This window comes from Esox lucius, chromosome 6 (genome assembly GCF_011004845.1).
Source record: "Esox lucius isolate fEsoLuc1 chromosome 6, fEsoLuc1.pri, whole genome shotgun sequence".
NCBI classification, from domain to species: Eukaryota; Metazoa; Chordata; class Actinopteri; order Esociformes; family Esocidae; genus Esox; species Esox lucius.
Window position 1 is genome coordinate 1,850,323 of NC_047574.1, and position 19,412 is coordinate 1,869,734.

The window sequence follows — 19,412 nt, forward strand, 5'->3', positions numbered from 1 at the left end:
GTCAGGTTGCTTCCAGCCTGAAAACAAGGTCAAGCCATTGGGGACAACAAAGCTACAGATTAGCTGAGGGCGAAAACAACTGTCCACTGACCGAGATGACCGTCAAATCATCTGAATGTCACTCAACAACCGTAGGATGACATCAAGTGACCTACAAAAAGAATGTCAGACAGCAGCTGGGGTGAAGTACACAGCAAGGACGGTTCAAAACAGGCTCCTAGGGGCAAGGCTGAAGTAGTGCAAAGATAGAAAAAGCCCTTCATCAATGAGAAGCTAAGAAGAGCCACGCTGAAGTTTGCAAAAGACCAAAAGGATTGGATCGTAGAGGAAGGTCATCTCTGATGAGTCAAATGTTCAGCTTTGCCCAACACCTGGTCGTCTAATGGTTAGATGGAGACCTGGAGAGGCCTACAAGCCACAATATCTCACACCCACTGTGAAATTTGGTGGAGGATCAGTGATGATCTGGGGATGCTTCAGCAAGGCTGGAATCTGGCAGATTAGTCTTTGTGAAGGACACATGAATCAAGCCAAGTATGATGTTATCCTGGAAGAACACACACTCCTTCTGCTATGACAATGTTCCCCAACTCTGAGAATTCTGTTTTCCAGCAGGACAATGCTCCATGCCACACAGCCAGGTCAATCAAGGTGTGGATGGAGGAGCACCAGATCAAGACCCTGTCATGACCAGCCCAATCACCAGACCTGAACCACATTGAAAACCTCTGGAATTTGATCAAGAGGAAGATGGATGGTCACAAGCCATCAAACAAAGCCGAGCTACTTGAATTTTTTGTGCCAGGAGTGGCATAAAGTCACCCAACAGCCATGTGACAGACTGGTGGAGAGCATGCCAAGATGCATGAAAGCTGTGATTGAAAATCAGGGTTATTCCACAAAATATTGATTTCTGAACTCTTCCTAAATTAAAACAATATATATATACAGAACATTATATATATATATATATATATATATATATATATATATATATATACAGAAATGTATTATATATATGCAGAAATATATAATAAATGTATTATATATTACAGAAATACATTAATATATTATATATTTTAATTTACAAATAAATTACTTTAGTTCAACTTTCAGGTGCCTAAGAAAATTCACACAACTGCATTTCAACTACTTTTGAGTATTTGTTTATGTGCATGTTACTGGCCTGACAACTTAATTGTTCTAAGCCAATGAAGTTCAGATCCAGAGGAGACTTTTGAGTCTGACAAGAAGGACATTGTGGTACAGTGTCTAGGGCTGCACTCAAATCCAGGACTGACAGCTTTTGGCCATCTGTGTTGACTCTAAAACTATGTACGAACTTTAACGAAGTGTTGCTGTGTTGTTTTAAGTGTTGAGGGTAAAGCGATGTATTGGACTGTAGTATAGTGTCTAAAATGTACTGACACATATTATTTTAGGCCGTATATACTTCACCAGTGAATCTTTATTTTGATTAAAAAAATATTTCATACATCAATATCTGTTGACATAGCATGTGGAATCAATCAATTTTGGATTTTAAGAAAAGCACAATTAATAACTATGTTTAAATATCATATCTGAAAAACAGTTAAGTTAACATAGAATAAGTCCTTTGGTATTTCAACAGTAAATGCTGTGTATGTGTAAATAATAGGACATTCTCTGCACCCTGGTTCAGCCTCATGCCTCAGGATGTAAAATGTTAAATTGCTACAAATATCTCAGTGTTAAACCATTAAAGACAAAGTGGGTTCTTCAGCACACCATATTGCGTATTTTGCATTTAATTTATCTTTGGCAGATGGTAACACATTAAAGGGAATGGGTGGTAACATTAAAGGGAATGGGTGGTAGCTATACAGGGGAGGATTTACAACCACTGGCTGAAATTACACAAAAACTGTGGAGTGCATCTTTAAATTAAAATGCAAATCTTTACAAATATATTCAGTAAAAGAAGGTTACGTTTACTGAACAAACATTTGCCTTTTCTCCTTGTTTCACATACAAAAATGTGATTGCTAATCTTATGAATTGTTCACTATTGAGAATCTTGTACCTATGTAACATTTTATTTCTTAAACTATCAAAAGCAATATTGTCAAAATGTGTAGCCATTTCACTTCCTGAACCATAATCCTGGTTTGAGCTTGCGAGCTTGGAACTGACATTAACTCATTAAATACCCTGTAGTTAATTGACATATGTAACAGTATGACTGTCCAAAAGTGATACCCACACACAAGCAAGGCACTAAACATTTACTTAACAATATCAACATTACTACAACTACAACTTGAGAGTGCAATTATGATATGCTAAACCTACAATCGATAAGCTAAACCTACAACTGAGTGTTTATATGATAGGTAGTGAAAGAACGCATATTTTTCAAGATTTCATGGAACAGTCGGCCTTCCAGGTGTAATATAGTTCACTGTTTCGGGGTCCAGCTCGGGGAATTCCAGGATGACAAGTACTGCATATTCCTCCTGTTGGTTCCTCGCTTGTTTGGACCTGTGCTTGGCTAGTGTGTGTGACTCAAATGATCGTGTGCGTGTGTGTTAGTGCACTTGTATTTACTGTACATCCATCTGTGTGGTCAAAACAGCCAGCATGATGACAGTCAGACTGCTATTCTGTGCCATTCTACTCTGTCAGCACGCTCACAGTTCGTCTGTCACAGTGTCCATTTGGGAGCTCTCAGCTCACAGAGGAATGGTGTTCTCTGCAAAGGGTATTGTTCCCTCTCAAAGCCATGGGAATGCTGTCCACTCCATGGAGCGCTTTGACTTTCAAATTATCTGGCTGCGGGGGGCAAATGTGCTTGGTCTTTGACAGGGACAAAAACACCTGCAGGGACTGTCCATGTATCTAGACTGAAGGTTCATCTGTAGATTGAATGTTTAGCGTTTAACTGTGTGTGCCGGCCACCCAAACCCCCCCCCCAACATGTCTGATCATTTAGGTCAGAGTTCGGGTCAGCCTCACTGAGGTCGATCCCTTCAGAGCCAGCTCATATCGGGGACGGAAAATAAATTGCAGCAACATATTTGAGGAAATAGATTAACAGAAATGTATTGAGGAGAGAGGTACACAGTAGTTGCTGTTCACCACTCGGATTGCAGTCCATTACCCTAAAGAGAGAGAGAGAATGTTGTAGTTAAAAACTGTAGGGATCTATATATATATTCCAATGTGTCATGTCCTTACCCAAGATGTGTGTGAAAAATAATAAACTAAAAGAAGATAAAAGACTACCACCCAGAAGTAGACAACCGACACAAAGTATATATGTATTTTTTAACAAATCATCAAATAACAGTCTAGACTACAAGAGGAAGACAATGAAGCAAACAGGCTTGTCAAGGTGAAACGCAGAAAAATAAATCATTCATCCAAAGGAACCATACCGTAGGTAGAAAGAAGTTGCTATGGATACGGAAATACTGCTGTATGCAAACAGAGGCATGGGAAGAGGAGACAGCAGGGAGAAGAGGAGAAGAGGAAGAAGAGAGGAGGAGAAGAGGAGGTGAAGAGGGAAAGAGGAGAGGAGAAGATGAGAGGTGAAAAGGAGAAGAAGAGAATAGGACAGGAAAAGAGGAGAGGAAGAGTTGTGTTGAAAAGGAGAGGACAGAACTGGGAAGTGAGGAGAATATTTCTGAGAACAACTGGGATGTGTCCCAAATGACAATTCAAAGTAGTTGACTATGAAGGGAATAGTGTGCCAGTCAGGAGGCGAAATAGAGGACAGGCCTCGTCTCCACCTACTCTGTGCTGAGTGTTGGTGTCTGCAGCCTGGTTGGCGTAGACTGACATGGTGCTGTCCTTGCTGTGGGACTGGAGGTGTGTGGTGGCCCTCGGTATTTGAGGCTTGAAGTTCACTTCCGGCTACAGCCAGCCAAACACAATGTGAACAGCAACAACGGACAGACAAGACAGAAGAAAAACATATTCAAAGAAATTGATTTTAACCGTGAATTTAAATATAAAAACTGAGGGAACTGTGTGTGTGTGTGTGTGTGGGGTGGGGGGGGCAGATATAAGCCGTTACGGCAAACACATTACATTTCTCACATATACAATCACCATGGCCACATGGTTGAAACTACAAACTCATAGGTAACTCTGTCTGAATCAGGGGACTATCTGGAACATGTGGATGTGTTTTGTTTTGATGTAAGACGCCCACAAGCCTTGGTATCAATCAAAAGGAAGCTAAGGAAAATAACCCTCATCACGTGCACTTGCAAATAAATTACTTAAAAAGAACCAGTTGGAACTAAATATTATATTTTGGCAACAAGGTGGTTGTTTTGTTTTTGTTCTAGGTCTCCCACAGGCTGATCTACGATGGTAAGGATAAGCATTGTACGCTGTGAGAAAATTGACAAAATCTTTTTTTCCCCAACAATAAAATAAAATAAAAATGAACACCTTTTCCCACATCTTTTGGATATGAAATAAGCATAGCAGTGAATAATATTTTTTCAGGAAAGATACATAGGTCCTACAAATCAAAGTACAAAATGATCAATGCAAAAGTCATCTTTAAACAACTGCACATGTTAACTTTGAACTCCTGAAATTTTGTGCCATGGACCCATATGTAATATACGTGCGTTTGTATAAACAACAATTGTATAAATGTGTGTGTGTGTGTGTGTGTGTGTACATGGACAGGCAACTGATGGCCAGGACTCACGTTCCCTCTTCCTTTACTGATGACTGACAGTTCAGTGGGCTGGTAGACAGAACTGTTCAGGTGACCATTATAGCCACTGTAAGGAGACACAGTCTTAGGATCTGAAAGGTATAGCAGCAAGAAAACATGACAACATTAAGATCTGAAAGGTATAGCGGCAAGAAAACATGACAACATTAAGATCTGAAAGGTATAGCAGCAGGAAAACATGACAACATTAAGATCTGAAAGGTATAGCAGCAGGAAAACATGACAACATTAGGATCTGAAAGGTATAGCAGCAGGAAAACATGACAACATTAAGATCTGAAAGGTATAGCAGCAGGAAAACATGACAACATTAGGATCTGAAAGGTATAGCAGCAGGAAAACATGACAACATTAAGATCTGAAAGGTATAGCAGCAGGAAAACATGACAACATTAGGATCTGAAAGATATGGCAGCAAGAAAACAATATGGCAACATTAGATCAGAAAGGTATATCAGAAGGAAAACAAGAATACATTTAGACTCTTATGCATTTGTTCATGGGATAATCTATATCAACAGGTTTGAAATCTTTCCGGTATTCTCTGATGGGTATTCAATGTTTCAAACAACCGTTCAAGGCAGCTTGGTGTTGTCGTCAAAGTGCAGGACAGATGTATGCTATCCAGTCAAAGGAAGTTATTTAATATACCATTTTCTATCATAATTCTGCTTGGCTAATCTGAGAGACAGTCTGGTTTTCTGTCAGGTGGAATGGCCTGATGCCCCTGGGAAATGTGTATAAAAGATACTGTTGACACACCTTGGTTGCTATGCAGACACAGTTAGGAAAAGTAAACAAAGTCATACAGCGATGTTGGAACGAAACCGAGGCAATCTGAGGTGTGTGTTTGCATAAATTGTACATTGATTAGGTCACTAGACATTTATTAACGCATGAGTATTTACAAACTCCCACTGAATACCCTGGTAGGTGGGTGGGAACAGAGCGCATTTTAGGGAGACACGACTCAGTCAGTTAATGTTTAAATATGTCCTCTTGCTTAAAAAACATTGATTTACTTTTTCTGTTCTCATACCGTAGCACTCATCATGAAAGATCTTTGGTTCTCAGTCTATCCCTTTATTTTTCGCACCACATTCCCCACGTTCTCCACGTTCTCCATCTGGACAAAGTGGCTGACTCCAAATGCAGTATTATCCCTCACTCCCACACCACCCCATTCCCGGGAGCGCATCCTAAATTGCAGCCTATCCCCTATAAAGTGCCCTACTTTACTCCAGAGCTGCATGTGTCCTGGGTGGAAGTTGTGTATCACAGGAAACTAGGAGTCCTTTGGGGATAAATCCCAGAGGTTGAGGGTAAGTAGAACAACATCAGGGAGAAAGCATGGGTGAGGGAGGAGGGGAGGGGGGTTAGAGGAGGTGACTGGTGGGGAGGGGGAGGAACACTTTATCCAGTTCAGAGCTGCAGCCAGATATGACCCAAGATATAACCACAGATATGACCACAGTCAGCAGAAGGATTAGAACCACATCAGCATATCACATTCTACAGCACAAGCAGAATGTAGACTGAATGTACCTTTTCAATTACACCCAGTGTCACTTTCCACCATCCTGTTTTTTTTTTGGTCATTTTTTTAAACATGCATTTTGGACTGTTTTTATTTCAGAGTTAAGGTCCCTCTATGTATTACACAGTGGAATATGAACAAGCCAGCTAAAGTTCAATGCATTGATTGGTACAGTTTGTGTGCCGACTGTACAGAGGACACAGTTGCACAGTTCATTGGCCCAGCTTGGACTGATGCAAACCCCTGCGGAGCGCCTGAAGAACCTCCCATGCCTGTTGGGTGTGTTAGATACACCGACTGTACGTGATATGCCAACAAATGGACCAAACATCCTGTCCTCTAATGAAATTTACTAATTTAGAGGAGCCAGGCAATTGTTGTGGGTCAACGCTAAATATGTGCGTGTGTGGGTGCTGTATGTGGGTACTCTATGCATGTGCCTCTACATACCTGAGTTGGGCTCATCCATAGAGAAAGCCTTGTTCTCCATAAGCATGTGGGCTGGTCTCGTAGCCCCCAGAATGGTCTCGTAGCCCCCACCTCCGTTGGGATACAAGTCGTTGCCACTCCCCAGCATGCCCTCCTCCGCCTCCCGGGTCAGAGAGCAGATCTCTGGGATGGTGTAGAGGATCAGGAACACCCATCCGTTGCCCACCAGGGCGATGGCCAGCGTGGGGTCGTCCCAGCTGGGGCCTCCGGTGTTCTGGTTCCCAAACACGTACATGGTGATCCAGGCCACCCAGATGAGCACAGAGAAGAAGGCTGTCGCCAGGATGAAGGCTCCCTCCTGGCGCAGCTGCTTGTGTTTCCCACACAGAGTGGGCAGGGAGGCCACTAGGACGGCCAGGAGAAGAGACAGCACGTAGATCAGCGCCATGGCAAAGTCCTGGTTGGCGATGTTGCAGGTGATGTCCCCGGCTGCGCCGAGCGTCGCCACGGTGACATTGACCGGGGGCAGTGGGTAGCGAACCACCGTGATGATTAGCCACTCAGTGTTTATGATCACCTCCACCAGCCAGAGCCCTAGGGCCCCCAGGCACAGGACCCTGCCCCTGGGACCCTGGTCCCCCCTGCACGCCTGCATGTTCAGCTTCACGCACTGCGTGAGGAGACACGCGAAACAGCCGGCGAACAGCACCCCGAAGAGGAAGCGCCGAGAGGCGCAAGTGGCAAAGTTCTTCCCTACGATGAAGGCAAACGTCAGGCAGAAGAGGCCGAAGGTGCCGATGAGGAAGAAGGCTTGTGGCCCGACAGAGCTCTTCTTGGTGTTATTGGTGATGAAGGGCAGACTGGCGAGGAGGACGACAAGGAGGATGAAGGAGCTCACTATTCCGGCCCCTGCGATTGACTCGAGGACGACGCCCCAAACTGCACCAAGGTCACATAGCTTGTAGTAGAGGGAGTTCACGCTGGAGCCACAGCCCCAAGGAGCCCCGCTGGTGGCCATGAAGACCAGAGAACGGAACCAGGATTTGACCAAGTCCTTTGATCGGACGATCCAAGGTGTTCAGCAGCACCTGTTCACGCATAAAGAAAATAGGGAAAGTCTGAGCGTGTTTGCCTCCCAAAGAGGTTATTTCAATGTTTAAGGGAGTGACAAACTAGTATGGTTGATTCCCACTATTGATACACCCAAACAGGTAAATAGGAGTCAGATAACAACCCACAGTAACTATGTTGCAACAGGTGTACAGAGCTGGGTGGATTACGGAGATAATGATGACATAAATGATAACGGGGATAATGATGACATAACTGATTACGGGGATAATGATGACAGAAATGATTACGGGGATAATGATGACATAAATGATAATGGGGATTACGATGACAAAAATTATGTAAGTGTGATACATTGTAATCAAGATCACAGTTGCATTCTTAAAATGACATATTTAGTATCATATGGGTGCTTTTCTAAAACGTTGTCGGCATTGGTTTCATTTAGTGTCATAGCATATCTTCTCCTATGCTCTCAGAGATTCTGTTACCCTTCTGGTTGTCCATTGAGGGATGTAGATTGCTTCTTTTGTATTCAAACCGGTTGAATGAATAGGTCGTTTTCAAAGCCCAGGTCAGACATTGTCTGAGACTCTGTAGGTTCTTCACGCTGCTTTGTAGCAGTGTGCTTTCATTCTAGCTTTTGTGTGCCCCAATTTGTGGGAAGGAAAAACGCTTCATGATTACGTGACTTTTCTCCATGCAAACAAGGGGAACAAAGCATCTTCAAAAGAATCCACTGCTTGGATTCTTTGTATGGGTCAGGTTTGAGTACTCTCTTTACCTGATCTAAATTTAAAAAAATATATACATCTGAAACCCTATTTCAATAATTAAATTAAACCTACAAAACAACAGCCTGACGGTCAAACCCAAGATCCAAACCCAGTGTTAGTCACTCAGTCAGTTGTGTGAGCATATGTAGAATCATCCTGTTACCATTACAAGTTATTATACTGTTAAGGTATTGCACTACATCAACTTCAAGTACTGTATAATTGGACTAAATGGACTGTGTGCAACAGAATGTTGGCGCGCTCCATTTGACACATAAAAACCCTAACCCTGTGAATTACTGGACCTTTCGCTCTCTAATCGTTACTTTGTTTAGATGTAACATAATGTGTTATGTTAAAAGGTTGTCTTAAAAAGTTAAACAACTATGCCTGAGTGTTAGGCAGTGAAAGTAACTGTGCTATGTTACTTATATCTTGTGTGTAATAAAGGTTCATTACTGATTACTTTTAAATCTTTCAGTTAATCTTCTGAACCCTGAAGGGGCTGTCAACCCAACCCTGAAGGGGCTGTCAACCCAACCCTGAAGGGGCTGTCAACCCAACCCTGAAGGGGCTGTCAACCCAACCCTGAAGGGGCTGTCCACCCAACCCTGAAGGGGCCGTCCACCCAACCCTGAAGGGGCCGTCAACCCAACCCTGAAGGGGCCGTCCACCCAACCCTGAAGGGGCCGTCCACCCAACCCTGAAGGGGCCGTCAACCCAACCCTGAAGGGGCCGTCAACCCAACCCTGAAGGGGCCGTCCACCCAACCCTGAAGAGGCTGTCCACCCAACCCTGAAGGGGCTGTCAACCCAACCCTGAAGGGGCCGTCAACCCAACCCTGAAGGGGCTGTCAACCCAACCCTGAAGGGGCTGTCAACCCAACCCTGAAGAGGCTGTCCACCCAACCCTGAAACCTGAATCCAGCCCTTAAGCAGTACATACCAACTTAAGACAGTCAAATGATGGTTAGATTCTGCTAATGCTCAAAATTGCTTTGATTTACAAAATTGTTTATGTACAAATAAAAAAAACATTAGAAGAACAATAAGCCAGCCGACAAAAAGTTACAGGTATTTCTGGATCTGGCATTTGTCTAAATCCTTCCGAAAAACACTGATAAGAGTTTAAAATAAACACATGTATATCTTATGTGGGGTTTGTGGTGCAGAATGCTGTGAGTCAGTATGGTTGAGGGCATACTTTAAAAGAGGATGTGAGTCAACTAAGTGAGCCATGAGGAATATCAGTTAAGACCCACCTAACTTCATACTATGATAAGACATTGGTGATACACCCATTCACAATGTAAACTCACCCAGACGCCTCCTACATAAATATTGGTGATCCAAGTGTTCATTATGCTGGCAGCCCTAAAGTTAAATACCTAGTCTTTAAGTCCAAGACTTATGATTGGTAAATCATCCCTGTATATTCAATATACAGGGATCATATAATATAATATATACTGTATAATTCAACAACGCCAACTGCCTTTTTTTTATATGAATTTCTACTTCCCCTGACATATGTTAGCACTATGTCCTTTCTCGATGTCCCAGACAGATCACATTACACTGCCCTGACATTTTACTACTAAATACATGGAGTTGTTTCCTATCATAGACTTACTGATCAGCAAAATAAAATGAATACTTCTGTAAACACTGTTCTTGGCAGTTCTCACAATGATTAAATAACAATTCCTCATTGCACCTGAGTCAACACATTTGATAAGGTGATTTTTACTGTTTAACACAAACGACAGTCTCGCCCAACAGTCCTGCACTGTTAACATCAATCTGAACATATTGACAAATTATCTTCCAACGTTTTACATTCAAGCATTACCCCAATGGTTATAACTCATCTTGACTGTCCTGAATCTGGAAGATCACATCTCATTATGTTCTCTGTAGACTTGATTAAATGATACTTGATCATATTAAGTTAACCTTATTTTTTCAATAAATCTCAGAATTCATAGGATTCTGGAAGTCACTGTGGTTTAACAAACTGTCTCACTGCTAAAATGCATTGTTGTGAGCAAGAGTTCAAAGCTAGACCACAGCAAACCCACAGTATCCTGGATTCTCGAAGAGGCCAGTATAAATTGCCTCAATACCACAGAGTGTGGGCAGTAGGGTCATCTTCATCTTGTTGCTCACTAGCGACTTCTTGTGGCAGGTCAGGCACCTGCAAGCTCAGCTTTGGTTTTTGGCTGGATAACGCACTCTCGTGCTCATTCAGCGAGCCGTTTACAAAGAAACAGAAAGGCTTGACAGGACCAATGACACATCCTGATCGACTCCCCAAAGCCAGCAGGGGGTTTCTCTGATGACACCTTGACATAAATGCAAATTCTGCATAATTCAATTAAGAAATAAAAAGATGATTTCCAGGTAATGACTTTTTGTTTATCTTTATAGTCAATGCTGCATATGAAGTATATTTTACTCTATATTAGTGTCTATAAATGTATTATAGTGTCAGTTTATTGAAGTATTGTCATGTTAAATTTATGTAGTTCTTGCTTTGCTGTGTACTTTTCAAACTTTTCTTTATTATGTATTATGTTTTACATTTGACTGGACCCCAGGAAGAGTATCAGCCGCCTTTGGCCATAGCTAATGGTAACTCAAATAAAATCATAAAAATCCTAAAGCACTCAATGATATTGTAGAGCTCCATGTCCATCAACATATTTTAACAGATCATTTAACCAGCACCAGTCAATCAAGAATTTCAGTTGATATAACTGGTTTTGGTGGAATAAAAAAAACGCCCCTAGTTGCAAATTTGCCCACGTGCGCTCCAAGACAGTCAAGGTGTCATTGTTCTTAACCAGGGTACAGTAACTAAAGAAAAGGCCATGGTTGCGTGTACATGTAACCAACCTTCTCTGCCATCACCAACTATGGTCATTCAACCTCTGACACGGATTTACATAACATGGAGGATTTAGAAACATTTGATTGGGCAGTCTGTTTCACGCTTTGGTTTTACCAGGTGTTTATATATGTGCCTTATAAGGGCGACTTACAGTCGCAGGATATTTGTTAGGCCAACATTTCCAAAGCACTAGCAAACAGAAGCGGACAAGTTTTTCCATTTACAAACCTTTCCATTTATTCCCAAATGTCCAAATTTAAATTTCATAACGTGGCTCAAGCCTTGACAGGCATCAAATCACTCCAGAATATGAATGTGTGAGATCTATACAATCGCATAGAAAGCGGGAATATGAATAGGCCTGCAAAGTAGTATACGTCAATCGGTTAATATTGCGATCAAAAAGCGCAGACTTGCTCAGGTGTGGCCTGTACGTGCGTCTAAACAGACACAATTGCTTTCTCTACCTACACATTTTTAAGAAGTACACAGCATACATTTGCATGTTATTCACCAAAATTCTAATCCGCTTTACAGCGCAATCATGAATTCATCTTGGGTCAACTAACGTCCTTCAAATTGTCCTGCCCCCCCCCCCCCCCCCCCCCTCCCTTCAACAAAAACTATTCCCCTGATCGCTGCTCTAAACTTTTCACTATATAGCCTACTTTTCACCAACTATTAGATCGTGGATATTTCTAAAACTTAAAAAAAAAAAAGGATACCGTAAATGTCAATGCTGAAATTAGTGGAGTGGGTCACAATTTGAACCTGCGTATATATTGTATTAAATGACACTGTAGCTATGGCCACAACTACTTATTTAAATACAAATCTGAAGACGAACTTGCCTTCGGATATTCGAGTGTTGTAGGTCCCCTCCGTATATTGTTCTTGCTGGTCTGTGATACGGTCTCTATTCACAATTCACCTGTTCCGAATGCACACCAAAAATGAAACGCTCTCAATGTTGTTTCCAGTATCAGCGGACTATATCAGCGGACTAAAACAAGCGCGTGTTAAAGGCTTGTTTCTATTTCGTATTCATTATTTTTGATCCGGCGATTATCTCACTAAAAATGTTCGAATATTTAACGTGTCTCTCACCAAACCAGGCTACTAGAGTACTGAGATGCGAAGCGATTGGTCCCTGGATAGCGACAGCCTCTCTTACTTCACTTTCCCCCCCCTCCCTCTCGCTCTCCCTCACACTTCACAAACACCAACTCAGATCATTTCATTTCGGCGAAACATAAAAGGCGAGAGAGAGATATACATACAATTAGGAATAGGCTCCTGTAAAATTAACAATTATTTCCTTTATCACTAGCGCGGACCTATAATAATTACAAATAAGATATCTAAGCCCAGTTTAATAGTGGCTTGGTTTGGGGGAAGGAGTAAAATATCTAACTGACCGTTTAGAATAGATACCGGGTTCGAATTATCATCTTGCTTCTAGAACTAGAATTATTGCACTGCCCAACCCTCGTGCTCCACATAGAAGCTGCTGCACTTGACGGGGGGGATCTTGGAGGCATTACAATTTCCTTTCTCTTGGAATCGAGAATATATTTTCTCGTGTGTCATTGGACACATTATACCATGTTTTTTCTATCTCAGAACATCTCAGAACATAGCTTTTAATGACCCAATGTGCCTCTCATCAGCGCATGGTGTTAATACACATAGCAACACAGACTAATAGATATTAAAGTAGGTGTGAGGAGACACCTCGTGGTGTGGATATGGCCAGTGGACATGGCGCACTAATGATAAAGACTATACTGACACGCCTGAACTACAAACCGCAATTATATTAGAGCCTTTAAAACAGGTTATGTTCGGGTGTAGAGTCATTTTCAACCTCTCGGTGAATTCAAGGATATATTTTGGTGAATCATTTTATCAGAAATGATCTTAGAATCTTTCTGGCTGAAATTCAGGTATAATACACCTCCATATTCTATACTTCTATATTCCCACTTAATTAAACAACATAAATAATCTGTAGAAATATGTCAATTTGCTTTCCCTCAAATAAGGTACAGACAAGTTACAGACAAATTAAAGGAAAAAAACACATGAGTGTTGGGCCTGAATCCGCAAGAACAGCTTCAGCACACCTTGTCATAAATTCCAGGGGTCTCTGGAACTCCACTGGAGGGATGTATCACCATTGTTCCAAAAGATAATCCCCCCATTTGGGGTTTTGATGATGCTAGTGGAGAGCGCTGTCTAACAAATCTGTCCAAAATCTCCCATAGGTGCTCAAATGGGTTGAGATCTGATGATTGTAAAGGCAATAGCACATGATTCACATCATTTTCATAATCATCAAAACATTCAGACTCAATAACGAACACTCTTTCAAAATCACCTAGATACTTTCCTCTTGCCATCCTGATCCAAAATTGGGGTCAGTTAGGCCAGTTCTGCATTTGTATACATGCCACAGATCATGATATACAAATACTCTGTGGCATTGCTCAATCTAGGTTTTCTTGAAGGCCCATGGACTCATTTTTCACAACAAGTCGTTATTCAGCTCTGTCCCAGCCTGGAATTAGCATCACTAGTATTGTCCAAATTCTGGGATACCCATAATTTATTTCAGTTTATTTTTGTAAACAAGGGATCACATTTTGTGGAAATACAGAAAATGTTTGTATTTTCTCATTATAGAATATTCATGTTATTCTACAGGACAAATATTAAATGTAGGTTTACCTGTGTAATTTCAGAAGCATCCTACCATTATTTCGAAATAAAGCAAGTAACATGTAAATATTTAAAGCAAATTACTGCAAAATCACCTTTGTAGGGGTACTTAACAGATCAATTATTTTCACATCATAGCCACAAGATGGCGACACACCCCATATAGTAGTATGGCAAGGCAACAAATATTCTCACATTCGAACAGCTACCAGGTTTTTCAACGATTGGCTTTTGATGGTGGAAATATACACTCTCAGAAAGAGGAGTACATTTATGTGCTTCGGTGAAGTGGAGTGGGAGTTAATTTGAGCAGTGAAAATAAAGGTCACTAAAGGTGGATTATATATATTTTTAGAACTCCCAAGAGACCAATATGATTTTTACTCAGACATTTGTACCCTGAAGCCACCAATCACTTTATAAAATCTGCCCTATTTTATTCCAAGAACTAACTTACTGCTACAGCCAAAGATTCCACATTAGCGAAGAAGAAGAAAATATACAAAGGTAAGTAATTTTATTAATGTGTACATTACCATCTAGAAATCTGGTGAACTAATGAGAGAAACATACATATTTCACCACAGCCATCAGATCAGCTGGTGCTGTACTACAGCATATTCTCAACCAGAATTTGCGTGGATGGAAAAACATAAACCTAGATTAAACAAGCCCATGCTTGAGTTTTGAATGTGTTTTAAAGGTGAAAGATTGTTTGCAAACACTGGCACAAAATAGGCTTTTATTTTAGTTAATGACAGGGCAAGAAAGAATTTTGTTTCTATTCAATAACTTTAACATAATATACTTCATTTCCATAAATAATAAAGTGGCTGGAGAAACCACTGAGTCTGTCTGGATAGTAACAACATTACGGTAATTCAAAGGGTCCTTATCATTATAATCATTTGATTATAATAAAATTCATTAAGACAATCAATATTTTATCATTATTGTCATTCCCATAAGATTTACACTTAATTAACAATGTTATAAATGTGTGTCAGTATTTCTATTCTAAATTACTATCTATTCTCTTCATCTTCTCTCATGTCTGGAGTGTCTTCGTCTCTGCAGGGTCCATTCTGACGTCACAAGGCCAGGTGCCAGATCCTCCCTCTGGCCATAAAAAGCACAAAATATCTGGTAGGGACACTGGCCTTGGTGTAGCAGACGTATGGTCTGGTTGTGTCAAGACCTGGCTGATACATGACTCAGACAATCTCGTCATGTGTCAGTATGATTGTAGAATCATCTGAAAGCAGAGTGACTCTCTGTGACCACTGAGTTACAAATAGTTATGGAGACCTGTTCCAGTTTAGCTGCATGCATTTTAACTTATTAACTATTAAAATAACTGCTGTCACTAAGTGGGCCAGAATGTTAGTATTTTAAGAACCCAAGGATGCAGCTTTCCCTTACAGATCAACCAAAAAATTTAAACATATTGACATAAATCCATTCATCAGCTAAAGGAGTAACTTAGAACCTGCGCCAAAGAGCCTTCTTCCACTGTCAGCTGGAACAAGACAAGTGACATGACACATTTTGTGGTTAAGTATATCAACTGTATATCATTCTGGCCACCGTTTTCCCAGAAGTACTAGAGCTGGCTCCAGGGAAAGAAAACTCTAAATTGAAGGAATAGGCCCTCAGTGCCTGTTACGTACCGTAATCCATCAATATCATAAGACACTGCCTGTTTTTACAGTTTGCATGTTATCATTTTTGCTCTGCACCTTATTTTCATTCTCTTTTTCTCTTCAGGAATGTACATTAGAGCTGTGCTTGTCCTCATCACATCCATTTTCAAAGACAGGTTCAATCTGCATCTCCTACATCTGACAGACCCCACCATGCGGATCTCCTCAGCCGTTTACCTCACCCACAGAAAGTCACCCATTTAACACCAGGGCTAATAAACAATGTGTACACGTTTTACTAGATGTGTCAGTGTGGTCAAGGTGGACTGTGTGTCCATTAATCTAACTTCAGTAAAACCTGTGGTCTTAATAATTGTCTTCTGTGACATGTGTCTTCTGCTTTTTATCCTGAAAGTACATACAGCAACTGTCACACTGCCCCACCGTTCATTCTGATATAAACATCTTTTGATCGGTAACATTAATGTTTTTCTTCTAATGCGTCTTAAAGGGAAGGTAACCTAAAAGTAAATGCTCATAGGCATGATGAAGTTTGGATGAGTGGGACATTAATGATTATTTGGGTACGTGCTGCTCCTGATTACTCCTCATTACTCCCCGCCATTGGGCTTTATTTGGGAATAGCTGGTCTTTTGGGATGAAATACCAGTCAGTTTTAATACCGAAACAGTTTATTTTAGGCAGCACTGTGTCTTTTTCATCCCTGGGCAAAGCTTGTTTATATACTGCAATTCGAATATGAGGTATAATATGTACAGATATGCTGTGACGTTCACAAGGCAACAGCACAAATTGCACGTACGTTCGAACAACTGGAGTGTTTTGATTTCAATAACTTACATAAACATATCTTTCTTTTAATCTCATGTTTATTGAAGAGAAGAACAATAGTTGGTAAGTAACACACCAGTGGTGTTCCCCTCACATAGAAAACACCCAGAGTGACTGTGGTGATCTGAAGTATCACAAACATCGTATTTTGTGACTAATGGCTCAGAACAGAGCATCAGTCCAGAAGACCCGAAACATGCAGAGATAAGCGTCAGTGATCCGGTTGTAGCAGAACCATCGCCAGTTCTGTGAAGTGTCACTGAGGTGGTGCTGTTTCAGTGGAAGTGCTGTAATGATCTGAGTTTGGTTTGGATGACCTTGCAGAGGCCACCTTTGGTCTGTCTGCATTCCTTCTCCTCGGCTTCTCCACCTCTCCTGAGCTGGCTGCCAGTCTGGACTCAAAGGTGGTGTTCTCTCTTTTCGGCTCCTCCACCACTCCCAGGCTGGCTGTCAGTCTGGACTCAAAGGTGGTGTTCTCTCTTTTCAGCTCCTCCACCACTCCCAGGCTGGCTGTCAGTCCGGACTCAAAGGCGTTCTCTATCTTCAGCTCTTCCAGTTCTGTCTCACTGGCATTCAGACTGACTCCCATTTTTTTAATTTCAAGGGAAAGAGCAGCATTGTCTTTCTCCAAGACCTCCACGGTTCTTATGGTGAGGACCAGATCGATGTCCATGTCATCCACGATGTCCTCATTGTCCCGGAGTCTGTTCTCCATGTTCCTCAGCTTCACATCCAGCTCCAGAATCATGCCTCTCAGTTCACTGAGCTCATTCCAGACAGGGTCAGCATGGATTTTTTCTGGATCTTCGCCCTCAGTTTTTCCCTGAACCTTCCTTGTCCCAGACAGGCAGAAGAGCAAAACCATAATAGCAACCTTCATAATGACTCTATGTCTCTTAATGAAGAATAGTAATACTCTATGGGGCACAGATCCTCTATTTATGTGCACTCATATCTAGTTTGACCAACCCACAGACCTTCACATATCTACCAGAAAGGAGATAGATGTCTAAGGACACTCATAAGAGAATGGTATAACTGATTGTTTTGTGGCCCGCCATTTTAATCTGATGTTTGTAAGACTGGATTAGTCAACTACGTACTGGCCTGTGCCTGAGGGCCATGTATCAGCTTGAACATCAATGGAAGTGCATGTTAGAGTTCATATTGGAAGTATTAAAGGATAAAAGCAGCACAAACATCTAGGAATAAAACTAAACATCTGCTATTTACATTCCATACAAAGCAATGGAGCAGCCCTGCAGTATCAGCGGATGATAGGACCGGAACGTTCTGTTACTGGGTTTTGATAGGGGAAAGCTGTTTGTGCCATCATAACAATATGGCAAGATTTCCTGTGGAAGAGGATTTATAATGAGATGTAATTTTGAGATGTTTTCTCTTAAGACAACTTGGCAAAGAAAGAAAAAATGAAAATGAAAAGACTTCGATTTGGCTGAAAAAACACTACACCTTACTTTAGTCCTTATTTTGCTAATCAGATATATCATTTGAGTTTACAGCCGCGCAAACTCACTGCTGGGGAGGAAATCAAAAACACCACCTTCCCTGGCATGGTGTGCTTTTTCACACAGCTCATCCAACCAGGAAGTTAGCGGAATCAGTGTGAGGTCACACTCACGACATCTGTTAGGTTGCAGTCGCCCAGACAAATTCAAGCATGACTTGGACATTCAACTAAACCGTTTTAAACCCAGAGCCAAAACATCAATACTTCCCTGAAATATATTTTTTAAATGCATTTCTATAAAGTCAACAGCATATTTTGGTTTGTTTTTTTACATACAGTAGAATCTCACAGTTGGCCTTGTGTAATAAATTGTACATTTGAAAAACCAGATACTACATTGATTGGGGACGACAACCAAGCATATCAGAATGTCAAAGATTGAAAACCTAACCATGGCTGACACATCAGTCAGAGAGCTAACAGAAATGTTGCCAGTTATTCTCTCTATTCTCTCTACTCTCTACAAGCAACATGCAGATTATTATTCACACTGGGTCTTTTGACATTCTACAAAGGAAAACTGGCTCAGAGATCCTGAAAAAAAAATTTCTATGCTACTGGAGAAAATAAACAACTTTCAACAACGTTTTCACCTCAGGCTCAAATCCCAAAAAAGTATCTGGTGAGACAAAATTTATGTAAGAAGGAATATATGTATATAATATATATATATAGATCATGTTTTGGAGGAAACACTTTGAGGGGACAAAATGAGAGTATGGAAGCAGATGCAAGGTGTTTAAATAAAAATGGTTTATAAACCAAACGATGAAAATAAACGAGGCACACGGTAACACTCGGATTTAGGAACGAAGAAAATAAAGGTGAGCTAAAATGCACGGATATAACGAATAACAAAACGGACACCTATAACGCGTAATACACAAGGGAGAGAAGCTATTCCGGGGTTGCATTGGGAAAAACAGACACCGGACTCCAAACAAAGGTAAACTGAACTTCTGACGGAAAAGATAAAACCGAGACAGGGAACCCATACATCAGAGACGCGCGGATTCACACAATGACAGACGAGAGAAACGGAAAGCAGCCCCTTAAATACACCGGTGATTAAACACAGATTAGCGACAGGTGTGTTTGACAACGAGAGATGGGAGTGAGGATTTTACACGGAAATACAACACAGACCCATGGAACATCTATCACCGGTGTGGATAAAAGAAGGGAGCAGTCCGTAAGACTGGGTTGACGGAACAGCCGG

General features: G+C 41.3%; 1 protein-coding gene across 1 annotated transcript; it reads right to left on the reverse strand.

Annotated features, from left to right (window-relative positions):
- Nucleotides 1–1,774: 1,774 nt before the first annotated feature.
- gprc5c (G protein-coupled receptor, class C, group 5, member C) lies at nucleotides 1,775–12,571 on the reverse strand. Its single transcript, XM_020047033.2, has 5 exons — nucleotides 12,298–12,571; nucleotides 6,729–7,795; nucleotides 4,712–4,812; nucleotides 3,778–3,897; nucleotides 1,775–3,143 (listed from the first exon to the last, which is right to left on the reverse strand). Exons 2-5 carry the CDS (start codon nucleotides 7,723–7,725, stop codon nucleotides 3,117–3,119), a joined length of 1,245 nt encoding a protein of 414 aa, XP_019902592.2. The 5' UTR covers nucleotides 7,726–7,795; nucleotides 12,298–12,571; the 3' UTR covers nucleotides 1,775–3,116.
- Nucleotides 12,572–19,412: the final 6,841 nt, after the last annotated feature.